We start from the raw sequence: 25476 nt of genomic DNA, 5'->3' as shown, positions 1-25476 counted from the left end.
CACGAGCAATGTATACAGACTTTTCTCGTTGTATACACCAATCTAAGTCCTTTCCCCAGTCCGCAATTGTGGGTGCATGTGAGGCCCCCCAGAGCTGCGCAATATTTCTTTTGGCCACCATGCATCCGAGTGTGACCCATTGCATGGCATAATTATTACGGTCAGTTGGTTCCCAAATATTAAGAAGGCATCTGGGGGCTTCTGGCTGGATCTCAATTTCTAGCGTGGCACTCATTATTTCGTGTATCTTACGCCAGTAGTCCTGGATCAGTCTGCAGTGCCATAAAATGTGCATAAAAATGCCCGGTTGTGTGCACCCCCTCCTACAGTTCACATCTGCCTGACCCCCCATATGTACCAGCTGGGGCCCTGTTATGTATATCCTGTGCAGAATTTTCAATTGCACCAGCCGGAGCCTTGCTGATATTGCGACCGTTTTAGGGGACGAGACCGCCTCCTGCCATCCCTCATCGTGCAGCTCAATACCGTCCTCCGTCCATTTCTCTTGCAACAAGGCTAGGGGGTCGGTCATGTTGTTGATAAGCTTCCTATAAGTTAGGGAGATAGCCCGCTCAGGCATGTGCCCGTCCAAAAGTCTGTCCTCTAATGGGGAGCTGCCCGGTAAGGGGGCGTCACTAGTGATTGCAGATTGCAGTGCGTGCCGAACTTGAAGATACCTAAAAAACTCAGACTCTGCAAATGAGTATTGGCTCTTAAGGTCGCTGAACGATTTCATTCCCTCCGCACCCCACAGATCTCCAATCTTGGTAATGCCGATCAAGTCCCATTTGCTAAAACCTTTGGTGTTTCCCAGGTAACCTAAGGCCTGTGAGTGCCAAAGCGGGGTGGCGAGTGTTCGTTTATTGCACCAGCCTAATGACTGCGTCGCTGCGTGCCAGATTTTTCCCGTGTGTTTGGTGGGCCCTGTGAGCGTGTATTTCGCAGGCTTGGAGTACAGAGCTCGGGCGTAGGTCCCATTTGGGAGGAGCCAGCGGTCCATCCGGAACCCTGGAGCGTCAGGAGGGCCATAGATGCCGTGGTTTATGGCTGTGAGGTGAGCAGCCCAGTAATATTTTCTGATATCAGGTAGCCCAATTCCACCGTCATACCAACTGAGTGTAAGTTTTGGCAAGGCAATGCGGGGCTTTCCACACCATAGGAGATCTCTCTGAAGACCTTCTATCTCTTTAAAATACGAGTTGGGGACCAGGTCCGCAGCATTTTGCAATGCATACAGGAAACGGGGCAAATACATCATTTTAAACAGGGCAGCCCTGCCTAGTAATGAGACAGGCAGCGACTTCCAATGTATGATGTCACTTTTAAGTCGTTGCATGGGCAGGCCCAGGTTGCGTTCATGCCTTAGTGTTGGGTCAAGAGAGACAAATATACCAAGGTATTTAAATCCCTCAGTAGCAATTGAGATCGGGCAATTTCGAGGGAGCCGCGGAGGCTTCCCACACAAGACGTATATTAGCGATTTCTGCCAGTTATCTCGGAACCCAGAATATCTTACGAAAACTTCTAGGATGTCGAACACCACAATCAGCGACCGATTGGGAGAGGCAAGGTAAAGAAGTATGTCGTCGGCATATAAGGAGATGCGATCCTCCCAGCCTGCTGACCACCGCAACCCTCGAATGCTAACATCTTTACGGATCCAAGCTGCCAGTGGCTCGAGGGCCAGAGCGAACAACAGCGGAGATAGGGGGCAACCCTGTCGGGTGCCACGACCAAGTGTAAAAGCGTTGGATTTTTTGTTGTTCACTACCACCTGCGCCAGCGGTGTGGTGTAAAGGAGCTTTATCCAGCTGACAAAGACCGGGCCTAGTCCCATTTTTGTTAGTACCGCAAAAAGATAGGGCCATTCAATGGTGTCGAATGCCATAGTGGCATCTAACGACACTATGATCGCGTCCTCTCGTATAGTAGAGGCCCTACCCAACACCCCATGGACTCTACGGAGGTTCATTGCAGTGTTTCGCCTAGGCATGAATCCTGATTGGTCAGGGTGTACAAGGTCCCCTATAACCTTCACCAGCCTGTTGGCTAGAACTTTAGCTAGGATTTTAGGCTCAGCGTTGAGTAAAGAGATGGGCCGATATGAGGAGCAGTCAGTCTTGGGCTTACCTTCTTTATGGATGGTAACTAGGGTCGCTAGACATTGATCGAAGGGCAACACCCCCTCCTCTAGACTAGCGGAGTACATGGATTTCAAGTAGTGGCTCAATTTATCTGGGCGAAGCTTGTAAAGCTGGATGGGGATGCCATTCGGGCCGAGAGCCTTGCCCGGGCGCAGTGCTCGTATTGCCAATGCGATTTCCTCCGTGGAGAGAGGGCTATCTAGGAATTTACGATCTGCAAGGGTAGGAAGGGAGATATCCTCCAATAGGTGGAGGGAGTCTGTGGTTGTGTGCGGGGCGACAGAGTTGTACAACGTGTGATAGTGGGTTGCAAACTGGTTAGCTATCTCTTGAGGATCCCTTATAGAGTCACCCCCCCGCCCCCCTGAGTTCAGGCACCAATCGGCTGGCGCGCTCCCTCCGGTCCAGCCAGGCAATGAATTTCCCTGTTTTGTCTCCTAAATCGTATATGCGGCCTAGTCTTTCCTGAGCCATGAGTTTAGCGCGGTCAGTAACCAGCGCCCTATACTCGTCCTGGCGGAGTCGGAGTGCATGCTGTCCTTCGGGTGTAGGGTTCGAGCTAGCGTCCTGCTCAAGTTGGTAGATATCCTGTTCAGCGTCAGATATGTCCTTCAGTCTTTCTTTTTTGGCTCCCGGTATGAGGGACAGGGCCTGGCCCCGTATCACCGTTTTGAAGGCTTCCCAAAGTGTCTGAGGGGAGTCAACTGTGTGGTCATTGTCCGTAAAGTAGTTATCGATAGATTTTATGAGGTCTTTGCGTATTTTGGGGTTTTTAAGATGCCAGGGATTTATGGGGGCGATACGCCCTACTTGTTTGTAGTCCAGTACCACGTGAACCCACAGAGGAGAATGGTCCGATATTCCCCTAGCGAGATGTCTGATCTCATGACAGTTAGTGACTTGGGAGGCAGGGGCAAGTATATAATCCAGGCGGGAAAGGCTATGGTGCGCATTAGAGTAGAACGTGTGTTGTTTTTTGTCTAAGTGGTATGTTCTCCATATGTCCACTAAGCCCATTGCGTCTAGAAAGCTACGAAATGACTGCGCCGCCGGGGGCAGCACTCGGGGCGGGTGTCTATCCAACTCCCCCGATATAACGGAATTGAAGTCCCCACCGATTATGAGGGGCCCTCCTGCAGTTTAAGCAATAAAGCACTAAGGTCATTAAAGGTAGTCAACTGTAATCCCGGGGGCGCATACACCGAGAGCAAGGTTATGGTATAACCCTCCCATGTGCCCGTGGCAGCGACATATCGGCCCCGGTCGTCTATATACGTAGACTCCACCGACAATGGGAATGATTTTTTCGTGAGAATGCCCACCCCTCGCGAATTGGATGTGAAGCCTGCATGTGCAACCATTGAATATCCCCACCTAGCCAATGCTCCACATTTATTGCCAATTAAATGTGTTTCCTGAAGCAGGACTACATCAGGGGAGTGTCGTTTTATATACTGGGACACTACACCTCTTTTAATTTTGTCTCCCAACCCATTGACATTCCAACTTAATATCTTGGCTTCTCTATTTCGCTGCGTAACCATTTACGTGTCGATAGAGTATGCATCCTCATTATACAGTCAGGAACTATGCCGCCGAAAACATACATAGAAAACATAACATTAGCGAACCATCCCTCCCAACACCCCCCCCTCCCTGCTTCCCCGCACTCTGGGCTTCAAACTACCCAGCTGAACATAAAATGCAGAGTGCCTGTCGCCCATGAGAAAAAACAAAGTAAATTATCTAAAGAAAGAACGAGGGGGGAGACCTTAGTACTCCGTCGTCCCCCCCTCCCAGTGCGGCAAGTCCCCTGAAGCAGCGTGCACGGAGGCCCAATGGCGCATCAACAGTCAGAACAATAAGGACTTGCGCAGTGCAGGGCCAGCAGGCATGAAGAATCCCCCAGCAAACACATGCTGACCACGGAAACCAGCTGCATCATAGTCAGTTAAGGTGTGGCGGTGGCGGTATCGTGTCCCAGTTAGCAACAGGATGGGCCAGGTTTCCGAGGGTCCCCTCGCCCCTCGAGCCAGTCCGACGCGGCTTCTGGAGTCTCAAAAAATTGGGTTTTCCCATCCGCTTCCACCCGCAGTCGCGCAGGAAACAACATGGCGTATTTCAGTTCTCTCTCTCGCAGTTGCTTCTTAATCTCTTGAAACGAGCGTCTACGCATCTGCACCGCTCGAGTGAAGTCAGGGAAAAATGATATGACTGCATCCTCAAGCCGTATCGGGGAGGCCACCCTGGCGGTTTGGAGGATAGCGTCCCTATCTCGGTAGTTCAACAATTGGGCCAATATCGGACGAGGCGGGGCTCCCGGCCGCGGGCGACCCCCCGGAACTCTGTGCGCCCTTTCAACCACAAATAGTTTGGAAAGGCCTTTGGGCTGTAGTTTAGTAACGATAAGGTCCTCAATAAAGAGGTCTACTGTAGGGCCCTCCATTTTTTCCGGCACCCCCAGGACGCGTATGTTGTTGCATCGCAGCCGTCCTTCGTAGTCATCGAGCTTATCTTCAGTGGCTTGTCGAAAGGCCTGTAGCTCTGTTACTTCAGCCTGCACTTGAGAGACATCACTAGAGAGATCCGTCGTGGTGGTCTCAAGTTTTTTAACTTTTTCACGGTGATTAGCAAGATCCGCTCGTATCAATGACATTTCTGAGGTGAGGGTATCAAGAGATGCTCTAACTCCGGTTATGGCTGCCAGGAGATCTTTCATGGTGGGTTCCGGGGAGTCCTGCTCCGCCCCGCCGCGGGGCATGTCGCCCAGTGTTTTCTTGTCTGGCGGGTCTGCCTTCATGCAAGCGTAGCGGTGGAGCTTACTTTGTTGGGACGCTCTTGCTCCCTTCACGTTAGACATGATGGGCCCCTTCGTATAGCCTGTGGTAGGACGCAGTTCGTGCAGATAGCAGGGGGGCAAAACGAGGGATGGCAATCGGGAGATGCAGTGGACCTATGCCACCCAGCCCACGGTGCGAGTGTGAATTGCCACCCGATGGCGTCTTGCTATAATAAGCGGGTGAGAAGGGCCTGGCCGAGCTTATGGGCCAATGTCACAGAAACGAGGGCCTCACCACTTATATGCAGTCCCCAGGATCTCAAAAGCTTATATGGGATCTCCAGAGTAGAGTTGGCGCTTCTCAAAGCGCAAGTCCCCCCCGGCCCAGGCGCTGCGCCGACATCCGAAGTTCCCCACCAGCAGACATTCAGACCAACAGGTCAGGCACCGATCAGTCTCCTGGCTCCACTGCCGTGCGCCCCCCCTCACCTTATGTCGATCAGCCTCGATCACCCCTCACAGCCGGTCCCCCGGCAGCAGCACTCAATCCCAGTCCTTCAGGAGGGGGGGAGACGGGCCGAGTATCTCCTCCCCGGTTCCAGTGCCGCAGCGAGCACTCTGCCGTGTTGTCCGTCCGCTGGAGGGGGGGGGGGGGGAGGTCCTCTCCACTACTGCCCAGGGCGCGACCCGCCGGATGTCCAGGCAATCAGATAGGCTCCAGACCTCGCAGAGTCGATAGAGCTCCGTGGGCTCCACAAGTTTCACCAATAGGGGGGGGAGCACAGGCAACACCAGCCACAGTTCTCCGCACCTGAGGGGCACCCCCCGCCAAAGTCACAACGCCGGCAGTCTTGATGCGACGTTCACTGGCTCGGTGACTTCCGGTTTCGGCGGCCGCCGTCTCCTCGGCGCCGCCTCGGCAGGCAGGTCCACCGCAGTCCCCGGCTTCAAAGGCACCTCTGGGCCCAAAGTGCCGGGACCCGCCGCAAAACCAGTAAAGCAGCTCCGGCGCTCCAGAAAGTTTCTACCTGCTCCGTTTACTGCGGGGACTCCGATTTCATCGACCAGCACCAGGATTTCTAACAGGATAAGTGTCTGGGAGGAGGTTCGTGACGGAGCTCAGGCGCTAAGCAGCCATCTTGCTCCTCTCCTAGGCCACGCCCCGAAAAGAAGACTTTTTGATGTTCTCTGTCAGCACTAGTCTGTTGAATAGCTGGAGACAAGCATCCGTGGTTATGGGCGCTTAATCTGCTGTTGGTGCCTTCAATAGCCAATCGTCCAATTAGAGGAATACTTGGTGACCTTGAGAACGTAGGGCCAGAAGCACTGGTGCAAGCCATTTTGTAAATATTCTGGGTGCGGAGTTGAGACCGAAAGGAAGAACCTTGAATTGGTCGTGGGTACCAGCTACCGTAAACCTGAGGAATTTTCCGGTGTTTTCGATGGATGGGGATGTGTTGGAGGGCGCAATATCGTAGGTGTTGCTGGTTAGGATAAGGCTGGAGTTGCTGGGAGCTGTGGTTGATATGGTGGTGGCTTACTCTGGACATCCTGGGGAGGAAATCTCTGTCTATAGTCCCCCAACATGGCTTTAAGGTCGTGGATTAAAGAAGGTGGTAAATGTGCCCTTTCCACAAGACGAGATTCAAGGGGATAGCCATAAGGTTGAAAATGGCGGGAGGAACCAGATATGGCTGGTAATATTGCTGTTGTTGCTCGTCCTCATAATTGTCCTCTTTGTCCTGGCATTTCACATGCAACTCGGACAGGCTATGTGCCACCCCATATACCACATCGTCATCCTCCTCCTCATCTTCTAACTGTTGGAAGTCTAATAAGTTCTAGGGAGGCAACGGGTAGATCTTTGCGAAGGCTGAAACATCCAGGTGGAGAAAGGTCTTCGTTACTCTGGTAATACTGACCGTCGACGACAGTGGTGTTGACGGTACCAATAACCCTGAAGAGGGGACATTTGTCATTGGTGGTGCTGTCATCTCTGGTGTTACCACCGACAATGTCATCGCTGATGGTGTCGTCGATTGGCTCATCGATGACATGGTCGCCGACGGAATGCACGTAGATGGGGCACTCGTCGATGGGGCACTCGTCGATGGGACGCTCGTCGACTGGGCGCTCGCCGATGGCACCTTCTTCATCGACGAAGTCTTCGTCGACGAGGACATTGACAGGATAGATGTCGATGATAATACTCGCATCAATGGTATGGGGCCTGAAATGCCCATCTTCATTGATGGAGCTGACGATGTGACTGTCGTACTTGTCACCGTCGACGGTCCAGGAGTTGTCGTAGTCGACGAATATTTTTTGTCATTTTTTTCTTGTAGAATCTGTATATGAGGCTCTAGGACGGATGTTGTAGGCTCTGAGGAGACTTTATGGTGTTTCTCCATTCTATGGACTTTGCTCACCTGGGAGGGTTTGAGGTGTTTCCTGCCCTCGCCAGAGGTATCATCCTGAGACCTGGATCTTTTGTGCAGTTTGGATGAGCCATCACTTCAGAAGACTTCTGTTGCTTGGTGGACTGGAGCCACAAAAGCAGCCTCACCTCTCTATCCCTCAGAGTTTTAGAAGAAAAGGTCAGACAGATCTTGCATTGTCTTACCTCCTGAGGAGGATGGAGGCAGTAAATAAAGTCTTTATGTGGATCATCCACATGGACTCTCTTCCTGCCACAGGTCTTACATTGGCGGAAGAGGCCTTTCTTATTTGACATGTTGAAAATATCAAACTTCAGGAAAATTCCAGAAAGAAACTGAGTAGAACTCAGGGAATCTCCCTTCACACACGACGTGCGGTGAAAATCTGCGGGAAACTGCCTCTGCTAGGAAGGTTCTGGAGGGTGCAAGCAGGTGATTGGCTGCATTCAACGTTTAGTCCTTTTTTAAAAAAAAGGACATAGATAGGTTATGTAAAACATGGCTAAGGGCCATTATAGCCAATGACATTATTTAAATATTAAATACTGCTTGATTATGTTACCATGCGATTCCCATCTCGACAATGGGGAAAGATTCAGGCATGTGAATAAATGAAAGATACTCCAATACTGCATAACTGGGGTATACTTAATAATGTTTCCATAAGCGCGTATGTAGCACATAGCAATTTTGCATTGAACTCTCATGCCTTTAAAATGTATAGGAAATAGATGTTTTGTTTTGTGTCATAGTGAACAATGTTTACTAGGTATAACCCCATCTAATTCTTACAAGAGGTCTATTCCCACATTGCTCCTGGATTCTTTCAAATGACAGATCGACATATAACATGTGGCTGTCGATAGGTCTACTGGAAGAGAGCACTGTACTGTATACAGTGGACTCTAAGTGCTCAAGGTGCAACTACTCAACAAGGCTCATGATCACACCAGAATTGCCTTGGTATCTACAGGGGCTACCCCGGTCCTCCATAAATTTTAGTATTTTTACATCATCATAAGTGTCTCCTTCAGGATTGCTCTCTTTCCTCTCCCTTATGCTCTGGCTTCAGAGTGCAGCTGTCTCCAAACAATTATGTGAGAATCACCAGGAGAGGGACCTTGGCTCAGCCCACATGTTGGGAGAAGGAAGTACATGTTTTGATTGGGCAGAATTTGTCTGCTTCCACAAAAATAAGTGTTTGTCCTCCACTCAACTTATATCATTTTGTTTATTTAACCAGCTGCCTCAGCTTGTACTTTCAGTGACACACACCCTACTCCAATGCTATTAAAATGGCTTCTATAGCAAGATACATTATTGCATTTTTATCTGGCAGCAGCACAGATGGACATATGTGGATTTTTAGGTCTGGATTGACATTCATAAGCCAGCCTAAAGACATTGCCAATGCATGCTTTTTTCAAGTGACTCTTGCAGCGGCGGCTGGTATTTAATGGCGGTAGGGGGCGGGTGGAGGAGGGAGGGAGTGAAAATAAAAAGAAAATTACACTTACCTATCTGCCTCTGCCATCGCCTCCTCTTGGTCCTCTTCTACCTGCTTCCAAGGCAGGAAGCAGAAGGCACCGGCTTCCAGCCTCCCAATAGCCAATCACAATGCTGGTCTGAGTGCCATGGATCGGTGCTCTGCCAGATAATGGGAGGCTGGGCATGCTCTCCACATACGACGGAACGGAATTTACTTTCCTACGTTCCATCGTATATCCGAGTTTACTACCCCCACCTTGCCCCTCCCCGCAGCACACCCTATGCGAGCCGCCACTGCAAACCACTCCTCCCCTGCAAGCAGGGCAGCCGCGCCCCAGCAGAGCAACAATGTAAAAATAAAATGATAATAACAACAAGTTATCATTCTAGTTTTACCTTTTTGGCTTTTTCAGTGGGGCGACGCTCCTCTGCCTTAGCGGAGGAGCCGCCACTGAACTCATGCTTTCAAGCACATGCATACTCTACAACTTCAAGTTTCACAAATGCAGACCACACAGCTGCAAATACACCATACCCGATGCAGGAAAGTGAAGTATGGTAACACCACTGTGCAAAATTGCATTATGTTTTTGAGCCGACACTTTTGCTCTATCATTTGTAGTAAACTAAAAACATGTCACGTTGTTAAAGCAAGAAGGACATTAAATTATCATTAGTGGAAATAGACAAGTGTTTTGATTCATAGAAATTAAAGCAGTAGCATTGTCTGAAAAAATAACCCATTTGAAAATAAGTACCTCGTGCATTGTTTCTTTCATGAATAAACCAGTCTACAAAATAAAGCAAGCCAACAATGATGGCTACATTTAACACTTGTACATTTTATTGAATGTAATCAGCCATTGTACACATTGCAGCTATGTATCGTTAGTGTCGCATTTCAATTTGTTTAATTTATTTCAACTAACACATGCCCTCATAGATATAGTCAATTAGTGTTATCACCATGGCAACAAGATGCTGACTGGCCAACTTAAAATTCACTTCTTCGCTGAGTATTCAAGCTCTTTTGATAATACGCCAAAGGAAAGATTTCAAACTGAAAAGAAATATGTGAGTAACCATTTATGCTGTTACACAGACACCATCTGCACCGCAAACAACACAACAGATATGCTTTCCCTCAAGTCGCTGTCAGTAGGCCGGCCAGCGCTGACCTCTGCAATAGGCGGTCCATGTCCTGCATTTTAAAATGGTCCCTTGTGACTGGGCCGTTGGAGGACGAACGCTTTCTTTCCAACGCTTTCTGCCAGCAACACGTCAGCCTAGAGACCTTCAGACTGGCGGAAAGGATGGGCAAAATCCAAGCTTTCTCCGCTGTAGCTCTCTTGGCAGGACAGTTGGACCCGGAAGTCCTATTGTTTGCTTTAAAAGCACTGAGTGAGTCATATTTGTCTTCTTCTAGGAGTAAAAGGCCAGATGAGTTTGGAAAAATATCTACCCTTGGAGGACTGGCTCTCTCCACTTCCTCCTGATTCATTTCCCATTATAAACTATTCATTTGTCAAATAAGCGTATTCAAAATGTATATAGTTTATATGATTTTTTATGTATATGTGCATATATATATAAATATATACGTTAAAGGCTACATTGTTACAACCACGTGTAGAATAAGATGAAGAAGACAAAATATAGAATTGCTTACACTCCATTCGATGGGGGATGCTATTCCAGATCTCAGAGAATTAAGTTTAGAAAGTGACCCAAAACCAATTTAAAAAACCTAACTGAAAGGAAAAAACGCCCCTCCCCCACAAAAACAAAACAAACAAGACGAGACAGCGTGAAAACTGTTCGCTCAGTGCTCAGAAGGACAAGAAGCTTTCAACATGATTATTAAATGCTGTGTTTCCTCTAATGCCACATGCATGTACCAGAAAGAGGCAGTCCTGACAGACATGGTGAGAGTCTTGAATCATTTAGTCCAGCAGGCAGTCTTTTTAATCCCGCAGGGTCATCTATGGTGCAGTGGTCGGTAGCATGTGACGCCGATAACAAGACAAGGCGAGGCACAGAGGCGGTGATGGAAACAGTACATGACAGAAGTGATAGCTCTTTGAGAGACCCTGCCACCTGTCCCTCTTACCTTGCGAAAGTTTAATGTACACGTTCCACAGAGGCAGGTGCACGACAGGTGGAATTCAAATTCTTTATATGGTGTTTACGTTTCAGCACGAAACCAGTGGGTGGTTCTTGCAAGTCTGAAAAGCACATGTGGCCAAAATCAATTTCAACTTCTACCAGTCTTACTTCAAATTCATCCAAGTGACTCTCAGAGCCTTGAATCATAGAAGTGTGCAACTTTACATTGGAAGGCCAACTGATGTCGCAGGTCTGGCTGGCACTGCTCTGTACAACCGTGGCTGAAAGTGAACTGTGTCACAGTAGCATTCATTGATGCTTGTCTCTGTGTTAAGGGCTGTTCTTCAGTTTCCACAGCCCTGCCTATCTCAAGGTGCAAAGGGTAGTCATAATAGGTAGGGCGTCAGCAGTTATTTACATTATGTCCAAGCACTTAAGCTATGTTAAATTTACACGTGAAGATCCCTTGACAGAGATGCACTCATAGTCACTTGAAGAGGGCTGTGGGTGAAGTTGACTTGGTACATCGCAGTTTTGTGTAGCTGCTGCAAAAGCATACGGATGACGTAAAGGTTGCTATGTTAACAAGTTCCCAGTACTTCACAAAGACAAAGGTTAGTGGATAAACCATCCCGAATAACGGATGCTATCTTTGGTCACAAATTAGCTTACAGGTAACAAAAAATAATGTTGTGTTTTCTGCATACACCAAAACTTTGAAGATGGGTGTCCTCTGGTGAAAATGTATTGTGATGATCTGTCCTCTTGGAGAAGAAAATGGCTGTTGCATACTGTGTGGATATGTGAACTGTATCAGTTGCTCATTTGGCATCTTGCTCCTGGTCTTCTCTGCAGAAACGGCGAAGAAGTTGCTGGAGGTCACGCTGGAGATCGTCCTGCTGCAGCGCTTCGGGCACGTCCTCCAGCCGCTCCATGTGAACATGTTTCCCATGCCGGTCCTTCACCACAGTCCTCTTCTGTGTTCTGGCTTTACTCATCATCGTCCTATCGGAAGAAAAGAAAGGAGAAAAATCACCAGCTCATCCATGATGGCAATACAATACCTCCACCAGGACCAGAGGTACAGACACTTTCTTATGACCTGCTAGGATCATTATTTCGATCAATTGACAACAAAAACACAGTAATTAAAGCGCACAACACATAATCACTTGATGGAAACACACAGATTTGAAGATCAAAAAAGTACAATTTGCAATCAACAGCACAATAAAAATCAGGTTTCATTTGTAGGAAGCATATCTCTGGTTTTCTGAGGAATGGCTGTTCAAACATTTAATAGGCCTGGTCAGAGTTTGTGGAGTTCTGCTACGGGGAACTCCGCAAAGTGAACAAACATCTCCACCATGCTACACGGAGTTACGCAAGCAGCGGAGTGTGTTAGGTCGCGCAGTTCTTGCTGATTTTTAGCACAGGTGTTTGTCCCACACTGGAAAATCAGCACAAATGACACCATGCTTCTTTCTGCAGCACAAGTAGATTTTCTACTCAGCCTTATCAAAGCAAAGGGATGGTTTCTCAACGCGAGCGGTCGTGCCCATCAGTGTTTGCTCGTGTTGAGAAATCGTGCTGGGAGGTGGTCTAGTGTTGGATTTTCCTTGCTCGCCAACTTAACATTGGCGAGTGCAAGCGAGGAATGAACTCGCAGAGCTGAGTTTTTTGGAACCCCGCGTGCTCCGCGAAGCGTGAAAAATTTTTTCACTTTAAAGTGCAAAGTACAGGTGAAAGATAGACGAATAAACACTTATAAAGCCTTTAACTGTGCTGGAACTAGAAAGGGTTTCGATCCTTATTTTAAAAAAACATACAGTAAATCTCATGGGTTGAATTGAGGCCCAGATGTACTGTCCTCGATGCACCGTGACACTGAGTGAAAAATGTCAGCACAGCATTGTGCAAGCAATAGCAAAAGATATGGTGCCAGATTACCAAGAGTTCGCATACGATTATGTGATACTCTGTGCTAGGGCTAAAAAGACGTCTTTGCGCCACTCAGCCTTGGGCCATGGTATAATAATGACCAAGCAGTGGTTAAAGTAGGATTTGTACTTGAGCTACACTCTTCAATGTAAATTCCTACATGAAAAACCACGCAGAAAAGCATGCCATGTAAAATGTGTGCGTACGCAAAATGCACATGTCGCGTGAAAGTTCCATAGCAAAATACTGCTTAGAGCCTCGCATGTACCAGGTTTTACTTGGTGTTAGGTTCTGACACAAATGCTGTTCATACCACTCTTGTTGATCGGGCTTTGCATCGTAACCTTTACATTCTGTGACAGATGTTTATTCCTTAATGGTGCGAAACCAAGGGTCAAGTTTGGCATTAAGAAACTTTAGCGCTCAAAAGCTCACCAATGCTACCTATTGTGCTGCTTCTACCTGCTTTGTATCAGGTAGTATCTGGGCCTCAGTGTTTCACCCCAAAACTACAGCATGGCCAATAATGTGTATACCAATACATTTATCCGTGAAGCTTGGGTATTTCTTGAAAGAGCCAATACTTGTTGGCTCTCACAGCCCAAAGGAACTTTAACAAGCACACACAGCACTTTATAAGTATCATATATGCAGATGTGCAGAGTATAATAAGCTATTTAATGTCATTATTGAGTGTGAGAAGGAGCCGTGTATGTCAAGAGGGTAACTCTCTAGTGGGTCATGATGCCCCTCCCCTCCATCGACAATGGTAATAATTAACATATTATATTCGGTGTTTTTACATATGTGGTTTAGGCGAGTGCATTTTTTTCATGTGAATTTATTTAATAAAGTTATTTAACCAAAACCAAGATGCAATAGGTTACATTTGTAGAGTAAGGTAAACAATCAGAGATGTAATAAATGTTTTCAAAATGTACGAAATGTTCTTCACAGAAACTGTTGTCAAATTATAAATACAAATCTTAGGCAAATTGTAGTTATTTGTGCCTTGGAATACATTTGGTCGAAGATGTTTACGGAAAAATTAGATTATTGTAAAATATGCCCTGAATAAATGATTTTAGCAAAATAAGTTTGTGAAAGCAGTTTAATGACATGCTGCCCTCTCCAGTACCAGAGGGAGGGCGACTTGATGAAGATGAAGGAATGACTTTAACCATTCTCTTGCTCAACTCTCAATTCTGATATAATGAACATTTACCTAGAGGTGGACGGTTAAGGAAGAAAGTAATAGCCTATGTACATGCCATCTGGGAGGTCTGTAGTTATTTTGTTTTTTTTACTTGGTTCCACAAAAAGTATAGAACAACGAAAGCTAGTACTCTGACTAAGCAATTTGGGGCCAAGTGCAGCAAGGAAGGAATAACGCTGTGTAAGGGGACAGATACTCCAGCTACATTCCCAACCATTGCAACTTATATTGCTTCACATGGTGGCTTACAAGGAATTAATTTGACTTAATTTGATTTATGAGCTGCCTCCACCTAAATTAATATAATCTCGACTTCAACAACTCTTCCAGTCGCACAAGTTACTTACCTTCGGTAACGATATATCTGTAAGAGACATTAGTTAGTGATAGATTCCTTACCTTAGATTATCCCCAGGCGTCAGACTGGATCTGGAAAGTTTGTCAGCAGTATCCCTGCACGTCAGAAGGTGGCGTTGTGCGGCTCCGCATCCGTCGTAGGCATCGTGATCGCCCGGATGACGTCGCGGCAGCTACTTAGACGCCGCCCTCGCGCGCTGACGTCAGTTCTGCACACAACGTTCCGCGCCAGGAACGCAGAGCCACTAAAGATACTGACCACTGGTGCATTGAAACTAGGGCATTGAAAGGGATGACCATAACCCTAGAAATCAGTTCGCAGAACGGGGAAGATGGGTGGGGCGGTAAGGAATCTATCACTAACTAATGTCTCTTATAGATATATTGTTACCGAAGGTATAAAGTATAAGTATAAAGAAGCTTATTAAGCGCTAGAATGCCCAAGGCGTCTTGGCGCTAAAGTGTGAAAGAGAACGTCAGAGATGGAAGTTGGTAGCTGCTTGTGCATCTGAAAGAGACACGTTAGTGATATTCCTTACCTTAGAATAGATACCCCAGCAATACCAACCCCCATGATGGGTCTGCGAACCAAGATCACACCAGAAAGCCACGGAGAACAGAACGGCCAAAGAAGCCTTCTTTCCGGACTTGACTGTCAAGGCAATAATGCTTAGTAAAAGTGTGCAGCGAGGCCCACGTGGCTGCCTGACATTTGTCTTGCAGGAGGACACCACGTCCCAATGCAGTAGTAGCTGCTGTCGCCCTGGTAGAATGGGCGCGCAGCCCCACTGGAGGTTCCTGTTTAGCCAGAGAATAACAGGCTTTGATACACAAGATGACCCAGCGGGAGATAGTCCTCTTGTGTACAGCCCGGCCTTTCTTTGCGCCTATGTAGCCAACAAAGAGTTGGTCATCCACCGGAACAGTTGTGTGCGATTCAGGTAAAATGAGAGTGCACGTTTTGGGTACAGACGGTGGAGTCCCTCTTCCTCTCTGGAAGGGTGCAGAGGCGGAAAAAAAGTGGGCAAGGTGATAGTTTGTCCAATGTGGAAGGCAGTAACAACCTTTGGCAAGAAATAGGGACGAGTGCGAAGCACAACCTTGTCCGGATGAACCGACAGAAAAGGAGGTTTACAGGAAAGAGCTTGGAGCTCACTCACGCGCCTAGCGGAGGTGATGGCAACCAGGAAAGCAGTGTTTAAAGTCAGCAAACGAAGAGGACAATTGTGAAGCGGCTCAAATGGAGCGCACATCAAATAAGTAAGAACCAGATTTAAGTCCCACTGCGGTATCACAAATGGAATAGGAGGGAAAAGGTGAGTAATCTACTTACAACAGGGGACTTGAAAAGAGAGGGCTGATTAGGGAGCCTGAGAAAGGCTACCATTTTAGAAAGGTAGCCCTTAATAGTTCCCAGAGCAGAGCCCTGCCGGGCCAAAGAGAGAAGAAACAAAAGGACTTCTGAAAGTGGGGCAGAAAGGGGATCCACAGCCTTTGCTGTGCACCATGCCACAAATTTGTTCCACCGGCAGGCGTATACCGATTTAGTGGAGGGATGCCTGGCTGCCAGAATGATATCACAGACTTCAGGAGGCAAGTCAAATGGAATCAACTGTGGCCGCTCAATCTCCATGCAAGAAGGTGAAGGCTGGACAGGTTCGGGTGGAGGACCGTCACCTGCTGCAGCGACAGAAGATCCTCCCGAATAGGCAGTCGGATTGGGGGATCCACACTTATACTGAGTAGCTCGGGATACCAAACTCTTTGAGCCAATTCCAGAGCCACAAGAATGACTTGGGCCCGGTCGCGCCTGATCTTCTTCAGCACTCTGGGCAGAAGTGGTATAGGCGGAAAGGCATACAACAGACCGCAACTCCACTCGTGATGAAAAGCGCCGCCGAGCGAGTGCCGCCTTGGAAATTCCATCGCGTAGAACTGCTGACATTGCGCGTTCTCTTCGGTGGGGAATAGATCTAACCAAGGTTCTCCCCACTGTTGAAAGAGACCTTGCGCCACCTCCGAGTGAAGACGCCATTCATGATCCATCATGCACCTGCGGCTGAGTTTGTCCGCCCTGGCATTCAAAGAACCTGCCAATTGTTGAACGACCAAGGAAATGCCTTGACGTTCCAGCCATGTCCAGAGACGCAGAGCCTCCTGACAAAGGGCCCACGACCCCACCCTGCCTTGCTCGTTGCAGTACCACATGGCGGTGGTGTTTTCTGTGAACACCTGCACCACTCTCCCCTTGACAGAGAAAAGGAATGCCTTCAGTGCAAGCAGGATCGCCCGGAGCTCCAGAAGGTTGATATGGAGCCTGCAATCCGCCGGAGACCAGAGGCCTCTGATCTCCGCCTCTCCCACGTTGCCACCCCAACCCAGGAGGGACGCATCTGACACCACTGTGTGCTCCAGTTGGGGTAGGGAGAGTGATCTGCTGCTGACCCAATGCTGGGTCATGAGCCACCACTGCAACTGTTGTGCAGTGCCCTCCGAGATCTGGACGTACTCAGACAGGTCCCCTTGATGCCGCGCCCACTGGAACTTCAGGTCCCACTGCAGAGCCCGCATATGCCGTCTGGCAAGATTGGTCAGCAGGATGCAGGAGGCCATGAGGCCCAGCAGCCTCAAGGTCATCCTGACTGAAACCCAGGACAAGGGCCGAAAGATCGAAATCATAGCCCTAAAACCCGAAACTGCGTCGTGTCCAGAACCGCTCCGATAAAGAGGAGCTTCTGGGAGGGAATGAGGTGCGACTTCGGCACTTTGAAAGAGAACCCCAGCAAATGCAGGAGGTCGGCCTTAGTCTGGAGGTGCGAGCCTGCCTTCAACAGCCAGTCGTCGAGATAGGGGAAGACTGAAACCCCTGATCTGCGCAGATGAGCTGCGACCACCTCCACCACTTTCGTGACCACCCGAGGGGCGCTGGCAAGGCCAAAAGGGAGCACGGTGAACTGAAAGTGCTCGTGGCCTACCGTGAACCGCAGGTAACGCCAGTGGGCCGGCAGGACGGGGACATGAAAATAAGCGTCCTGCAACTCAAACGCTACCAATCAGTCTTGTGGGTCTAGGGCAGACTAGACCTGAGCAAGTGTGAGCATCTTGAACTTCTTCCGGAGGAAGCGATTGATGTTCTGAAGGTCTAAGATAGGACGCACGCCCTTGTCCTACTTTGGAAACAAGAAGTAGTGGGAGTAACAACCACGACCTACTTCTGGCGTCGGAATACGCTTGATGGCCCCCTTGGCCAAGAGGGCCACAATTTCCTGCTGGAGAAGTGCCAAGTAATACCCCGACATGCAGTGATACTGAGGTGGCATGGCTGGAGGAGTAGACCCGAAGGGGAGGGAGTAGCCCCTTCGGACTATCTGTAAAACCCACCTGTCTGAAGTGATAGTGCGCCAGTGAGGGAGATGATGGCGAATCCTGCCGCCCACTGGCGTTTGGTGGGCCTGAAACATTGGACTAGGAAGGTTTGGAGGCAGTGGTGGCAGTGGCGGTGGTGGACTGGCCCGCCTGTTGGCCCCGTGACCCACCTCGGCGGGTGCCACATCCGCAGCTGCGCTGAGTCTGTTGCTGCACAGGCATGTGGCTTTGAAACAAACGTGTTTGGGCGCCCATTCCTTGGCCACGAAAAGAGCGAAAAGCAGAAGCCGAAGGAGTGTGCGTGGCCGAAAGGCCTAAGGACTTGGCAGTAGCCCACGAGTCCTTAAAACGCTCCAAAGCACTGTCTGCCTTGTCACCAAAAAGGCGAGATCCATCAAAAAGCATGTCCATCAGAGTATTCTGGACATCCCCAGAAAAGCCAGTCGTCCTCAGCCAGGCGTGACGGCGTAGCACCACTGTAGTGGAAATCACTCTGCCCAGCGAGTCGGAGGTGTCAAGGCCACAACGAATCGTGAACTTGGCTGCGTCTCTACCCTCATCAATAGCTTAGGAAATCACTATCCGGGCCTCCTCCGGACACTGAGGCAGCACTTGTGCCACCGTATCCCACACAGAGTGGGAATAATGGCCCAAGAGGCATGCGGTGTTCACACACCGCAACCCTGAACTGGCGGAAGAGAAAATCTTCTTCCCAAACTGCTCCAGTTTCTTGGATTCCCTGTCCAGAGGTGTGGAAGGGAATGAGCTTGGGGATGCAGATGCTTGGACAACCAAGCTCTCAGGGGTAGAGTGTTGGGAGAGGAAAATGAGGTCACCCGGGGCCGGGCGATGGCGTCGGGCCATGTTCCTATCCACAGGAGCCCCTGTGTTGGGCCTGGACCGGGTGCCCAAAATAACGTCTGACAGTGCATCATTGAAGAGCCGTAGCGGCTCCGCAGAGGAAGACGCCGGCCGAAGCACTTCTGTCAGGAGGTTTGTTTTGACGGCCACTGTAGGGAGCTCGAGGTGGAAAGCCTTGGTTGCCCTATGCAACACCACTGAATAAGTACCACCCTCCTCTGTAGCCATGGTGGAAGGAGACAGTGTGCCAGGTTCTGGAGAAAAATCCAGTCCACCTGCGTCCTCCAATTCCTCTTCCCAGTCCGGGTCTAACTCGCACTGGGCGGCGAGAGGGTCTTCAGCCCCCTCCCAGTGCTCCCCGTCCTCCGTAACCTGCTGGGCAGGCGGAAAAGAAGGAGGAGGATGGAGAAAGGGATAGAAATTCCCCTTCGGCATTGGAATCAGCGTCGATTGGCACTGGTCCGGCACCGTCACCAGCCAGCAGCGGTGCCGTGGATGCCGATGTCGGTGGAGGTCGTACAAGGCCAACCGACATCGGCTGGGATCCATGCATGGATCCATGGGAGTCACTTGGCGCTGAGGCCGGAGCCGGCGATGAAGATGGGCGACGACCCTCAGTCGGACCCGCGGGGCCCGAAGGCACGCCGGTAGGGTCCGACGGGCCAAAGATGCGGGCCATGGCTGACAGAAATTTCTGCAGCTGGGCCGGAGTCACCGACGAACCCGGGAAGGGTGCGTAGGCTGTCGTCAATTGCGTAGGCTCTGCCGGAGCCGCGGGGGTGGCAGCACCCGCACCCTCAGCCGTGTCGTGCTTTGCAACCGGTCCCTCTAGTTCCCACGGGACCGGGACCTTGAACAGCACGGAGCCGACTCCCGGACCTCAAGCAACTTTCGGGACCGCTCCCGCAAAATTTTCGGAGCCATGTCCCGGCAGTCGGGGCACGACTTAGGGTCGTGGTCGCGCCCCTGGCAATAGAGACACTCACGGTGCGGGTCCATCACCGACATCGTGCGGGGACAAGCTGCGCAAGACTTGAAAACGGGCATCCCTATACACCAGGAGTCAAAGACTCAAAAGAACAGAGACAAAACTCCCAAAAAACTCAGTCAAAAATTGTCTGGGGGTAACACTCTCCGGATCTGCGCTTGCTGGCGCGGAAAAAGAAAGAACTAACGTCAGCGGGAGAGGGCGGCGTCTAAGTAGCTGCCGCAACATCATCCCGGCGATCACGGCGCCTACGACGGACGTGGAACCGCACGACGCCACTTTCCGACACACAGGGGTACTGCTGATGAAATCTTTCCGGATCCAGTCTGACGCCTGGGGATATTCTAAGGTAAGGAATCTATCACTAATGTGTCTCTTTCAGATTTGAATTTTTATTGTGTTTTATGTGATTTGTACAATTTAATTACCTGTACTAAAAATTGTTCTATCATAACTGCCTATTTATTAAGAAAGCACACGGACTGTATGGCTTTTAGCTGAACCAATAAGCATTTGATGGATTTGTTGATTGAGTGAGTGCTGTGTCTGGGCATTTTAGGTTTCTGGTGTGAATTCAGCTGGGTATTTAAGGATGTACCTGGGCACTTGTGACATTCATATTTCTCAGTCAATGTTTGGGAAGCCTGGTAGTGGAGCTGTTACAAAAGGTTGCACAGGGGGATCGTAAATGTTTGCTGCAAACATTAACAAAGATAGAGGGTATGACTGTTCTGATCAAAGTGTCATAGGAAGAGGCACCATATTTCCACTATTCCTTTGTACACATGGCTGGCATTCCAGTTATGCCTTGAACCTCCACAAGGACATTTTAGAAAGGAAATCCTTAACACACCATTACCCTTGCTTACACAACATATCTTCTTAAAAAGATTAAGTCTACCAAGTGCTTTTATTTTGTAGCTTGACAAACACAACCATAAAGCCATTATGACATGTTGCCAATCTCTGAACTTGTATAAACTAATTGATGCATTTAAGTTTAGGAGTTAACAGTTAATATTTGTGAATTGTTAATTTACTTCCAGAGCTTCTTTTTAGTTAGAAAATTGCTAATTACTAACCTAAAATACCTACAATATAAATAGAAACATAATGTTTCCAATATATGTAGACTTGCTATAAAATGAAAATTGCAGGAGGCCACAAAAAATTAAAAAAGGAAAATCTTCAAAGGAAAAGGACAGGAGATCCAACCATGTGGTGATACATATAAACTTCTCCATAGCTCAAAAATGACATTCTCTAACTTAACTCTCTAATATTCAGAAGATAATAATCCTATTTGTTTTTATGCATGATTGTCTGCGACCATACACTCTCAATGAAAGTAAAATGTATCACTAATTTTTGTTCTTTTATTACGTTTCAAAATTCGAATTCTTTTTTCCCATTTCACACATAAATTTGATAGAAGCAAAATTAAACATATCATCCGGTATGGACAAAGACAGAAATAAGTCACTAATTTCTTCTAAAAGACGCATATAATGAAAACTACAGAAAGATAGCATATATATATATACACAGAATGGCAGGTCACATAATCATAAACTGGACCATGACTACACATCCTCTTTTAGTCTCTTCTCCTTATGATACATTATCCAAAGATTTTAACGCATTGTTTCGGTGGTTGAACTTATATATTCCACCTTCATCAGGATGAACTTATCATTCTTTCCTTCAAACTCATGTTTCTGATACATTAAACCAAAACAAGGAGTACATGCAATAGACTAGAAGGATGTAAATATAAAACAATAATTACACAATGAAAATTAGTCACAGCAACAAATATAGCTACTTCACCCCAATCATGTTCACTGCAAGTTAGCAAAATGAACAGCAAACCAAAGAAAATTCCTCCTACCTGTCCTTCTTCATTGTTCTTACACTTCACTCAGAATTAACTATTTTAAATTATGCCAAGATTCCCACATCAGCATACGCGAACTCCCACATGCTATTTGAATTATATTAGGCATACCAGACCAATTATTACCTATTGTAAAACAAACATATATCGCCAGCTCATCGCACACTTTTCACACATGCACCATGCTTTGATTTCTTTTCTCAGTGTTTCAGTCATTTTGGTGACTGAAAATAAACAGGTACAAGACAGAGACACTGGTGATGGATATTGATTCCTTCTGTCGGTCATTCACCAGCTGGTCTTACCAAAAGGGGCCAACCTCGAACCCAGCTGCTATGGCTAAGAACTTCAGTGTAATTTTCTTTAACACCCTGCTGCAAAAGGTGTGTGCCAGAGGATTCCAGCAACTAATACCTTTCTGCTGGATAATATCTTTTATGTCCCCTACCATCCATTCCACAGGGTGTGTTATATTAGTAGGACTTCTGCAACTCATCCTTTTAGTGCTCATGGCCAGAAACATTAACACATTTTAAAGACTTCAAACTTTGCCAGTCAGGCTTGTGTGCGGCCTCAGTTAAGCACCATATCAATTTAAGATATTCACTACAGTGTATTGTTTTTATACTTGATGGAGCCTGAATTCTGTTCAAATGTAGTGACCTCCTATGCTCCAAGGAGGACCCTCAGATCATCACCTACTTGTGATTCATTGTGTTTGCAATGCAGATATGGCAGAACTTCTTTCTGACTTCAAAGCCCCCACAATGGAATGCCTTTCACTTGGGCCACTGTAATTGCTAAAATTGTGAACAGCACCGCAAGAACTAGAAAACATTTCTGTTCTGCAGAGTTCCCTCACCGACACTAATGCGTTTAGTGCTCTCAGCATCGAGATTCCTGTGGGTAAAATAAATACCAGAAAACAAAATACTTGAAAATCAAATAAATAAACATACTTAAAACTCAAAGACCAAATTCAGATTTTTTTCAAGACCAGCGCTAGCCCTTTAGACCCGCACATGTCAATACCACTCCCAGGGGTGATGTGTGTGAAGTGGAAGAACCCTATTGGCATCATCAAACACAACTGTCTCCCCCATTTGACTCACAGGTCCTGGGTATATCAGTTCAGTGCCTTCATATGTCTAGAGAACCAGCTAGATAATGCAATCACTGCAACTCCAATCACAGCCTGGTTAACCCCCTACTGCTGGTGCCACTTCTAAATATGAACCTACAGGAACAGGAAGTTCGTTTGCACATTTGTAGAAATATATTGTTCCACAACTAATATGCATTTTCGTTTTGTCAATCCACCACTTTATGAACAATTTCCATGTACTCCTGCAATACATGGCATGTATCCTGTCTAAACCATGTCTATCTCATTCTCAGGGAAGTCCCAAGACCTGTTCTTTGCAAAGCTATGAACGATCCATTACATCCATATACTTGAGGAACAGTTTGGGCTCTTAAAAAAATATGACTTTACAGATGGCACGATTACAGAATTAAACTAGAGAGTTTTCAAAACCGCCTTTTCAAAAATCCAAGGTCCAATCCATGTCATATAACGAAACTGTAAAGGGGACTTTACCTCATAAAGGGGATTCTAAAATTAGGATCAAAGCTGGAAAAAACCTACAGAAAACCCTTCCAATTCCAAGTAAGTACCATGTGATTGTGTAAATGGTGAATTGATGATTTTTAACCTGATTCAGGATAACTTGTTCAGTGGCTCTCTGAGCTGATTCAGTGAACTATATACTACCAAAGTCCTGGAGATTCTGTTTACTGAAAGGGAATGCCTTGTTTTTCCTAGATAATCTTAGAAATCTGTCTCGACATTATGAATTCAAACACAATGCCTATCAATTGACACTGCTCAAATCTAGATCAGTTGATGGCAGAGTATAACAAGTTCAAGACTTTAATTTATAACTCCTTTTTCATTGATGGGAGCCTATGAAAGGAATATGCTACTTACCAGTATGCATCTGTTCCTGGCATGTAGAGCTGCAGATCCACACACTAGCATAGTAGATCACCATCTGGTTTTGGGCTCGGATGCTTGCATGTTGTTGTTGTCTTGGAAGAAGTCTTTGTGGTCACGAGATAGGTGACTCCTCCCTTGGACGATAGTGCGCATGGGCATCAACTCCATCGTTAGATTGTTTTTCGCCATGATGGGAAATGATGGAGTAAGGAGAAGAGAGAGAGATGTCCATGTGTGATATCTAAGTAAGATAATGCTGGAACAGATACAGGTCCCGGGGAGGTGGGTGGGTGTGTGTGGATCTGCAGCTCTACATGCCAAGAACAGATGCATACTGGTAAGTAGCATATTCCGTTCGAGGCATATGAGCTGCAGATCACACACTAGCATAGACTATATAGCAGTATCTCCCCTAGCGGTGGTCACCTGTATCGGTTGCAGCAGTTTGAAATAAAGTTTTATGGACAGCTTGGCCCACAGAAACTTGTTGCTTTGCTTGCACGTCAACACAATAGTGTTTAGTGAAGGTGTGTGTTGTAGACCATGTGGCTGCCTTACAAATGTCTTCTAAGGGAATGTTCCCTAGGAATGCCATGGAAGCCCCTATTTAGCATGTGGAATGTGCTCTAGGGGGAACTGTTAGTGTGCGTTTAGCTTTCTGGTAGCATATTTGGATACATTTAACTATCCACCTAGCAATCCCAGATTTGGAGATGGGGTTGCCCTTATGTGGTGGAGAGAAAGCTACAAACAATTGTTTTGCGGAATGATTTGGTTCTGTCAATGTAGTAAAGAAGGGCTCTTTTAACATCTAAGTTATGAAGAGCTCTTTCCGCTAGAGTCTGGGTTTGGAAAGAACACTGGTAACTCTACTGATTGGTTAAGATGAAAAGGAGATTTGACTTTTGGAAGGAATTTTGGATCTGTTCTAAGAACCACTTTGTTACGGCGTAATTGTAAGAATGGTTCTTGTATGGTTAAAGCCTGGATTTCACTTACCCTTCTGAGGGATGTGATTGCGATAAGGAAAGCTACTTTCCATGTGAGGATCTGCAGTTCGCATTTATGCAGAGGTTCAAATGGTGGTCCCATGAGCCTAGTAAGAACAATGTTTAGATTCCACAATGGAGAGGGTGGTAATCTGGGAGGAATCATTCTTTTAAGTCCTTCCATAAAGGCTTTGATCGCAGGGACTCTAAAGAGTGACAAGTGCTGCCGATTTTGTAAGTAAGCTGCTAATGCTGCTAGGTGGAGACGTATGGAGGAGTATGCTAAATTACATCTTTGCAAGTGTAGTAAGTAGCAAATGATGTTCTGGATGGATGCATCCAGTGGGTGTATATTATTGTTAGTGCAGTAAATGGCAAATCTTTTCCATTTTGCAGCATAGCAAGCTCTAGTAGTAAGTCTTCTGGCTTCTTTTATAATGTTCATGCAGTCTGGTGGCAGGTTACGGTAACCGAACTCTAGGACTTCAGGAGCCAGATCGCCAGATTCAGTTGACCTGGATCTGGGTGTCTCATGTCTCCATGGTTCTGGGTTATTAAAGACGGGGAGAGATGTAGTTTTTGGTGTGGAACTAGAGAGAGTTCCAGTAGTGTTGGGAACCACGGCCGGCGTGCCCATGTGGGAGCTACTAGGATCAGTTTGAGAGACTGCTGCCTGAGCTTGCATACTACTAGTGGAATGAGTGGGAGAAGCGGAAAAGCGTACGCAAATCTGCCTGACCAGTTCATCCATATCGCATTGCCCTTTGACTCCGGGTGGGGAAATCTGGTGCCGAAGGTTGGGAATTTTGCGTTTTCGTGTGTGGCGAACAGATCTATGTCTGGTTGGCCCCATTTTTGTAGAAACGGCAGTAGAACTTGAGGATGTAGTTCCCATTCGTGGATCTGC

At 47.5% G+C, this 25476-nt stretch overlaps 1 protein-coding gene across 15 annotated transcripts in view; it reads right to left on the bottom strand.

The window, feature by feature from the left end:
- Nucleotides 1–9672: 9672 nt before the first annotated feature.
- Nucleotides 9673–25476, bottom strand: part of ANK2 (ankyrin 2) — a 1556458-nt gene continuing 1540654 nt past the window's right edge. For 13 of the 15 annotated variants that reach the window (XM_085641446.1, XM_085641452.1, XM_085641444.1 and 10 more), the window contains one exon: nt 9678–11960. In XM_085641446.1, the coding sequence (XP_085497572.1) occupies nt 11777–11960 (184 nt within the window). In that variant the 3' untranslated portion in view covers nt 9678–11776. Of the gene's footprint in view, nt 11961–25476 lie in introns of all 15 variants that reach the window. The other 2 variants (XM_085641450.1, XM_085641451.1) reach the window with 1 other exon arrangement.

The sequence above is a fragment of the Triturus cristatus genome, chromosome 2_2 (assembly GCF_964204655.1).
Source record: "Triturus cristatus chromosome 2_2, aTriCri1.1, whole genome shotgun sequence".
In the NCBI taxonomy this organism is placed as follows: Eukaryota; Metazoa; Chordata; class Amphibia; order Caudata; family Salamandridae; genus Triturus; species Triturus cristatus.
Note: the sequence above shows the minus strand (reverse complement) of the source record. Positions and strands in the feature narration are given on the sequence as shown.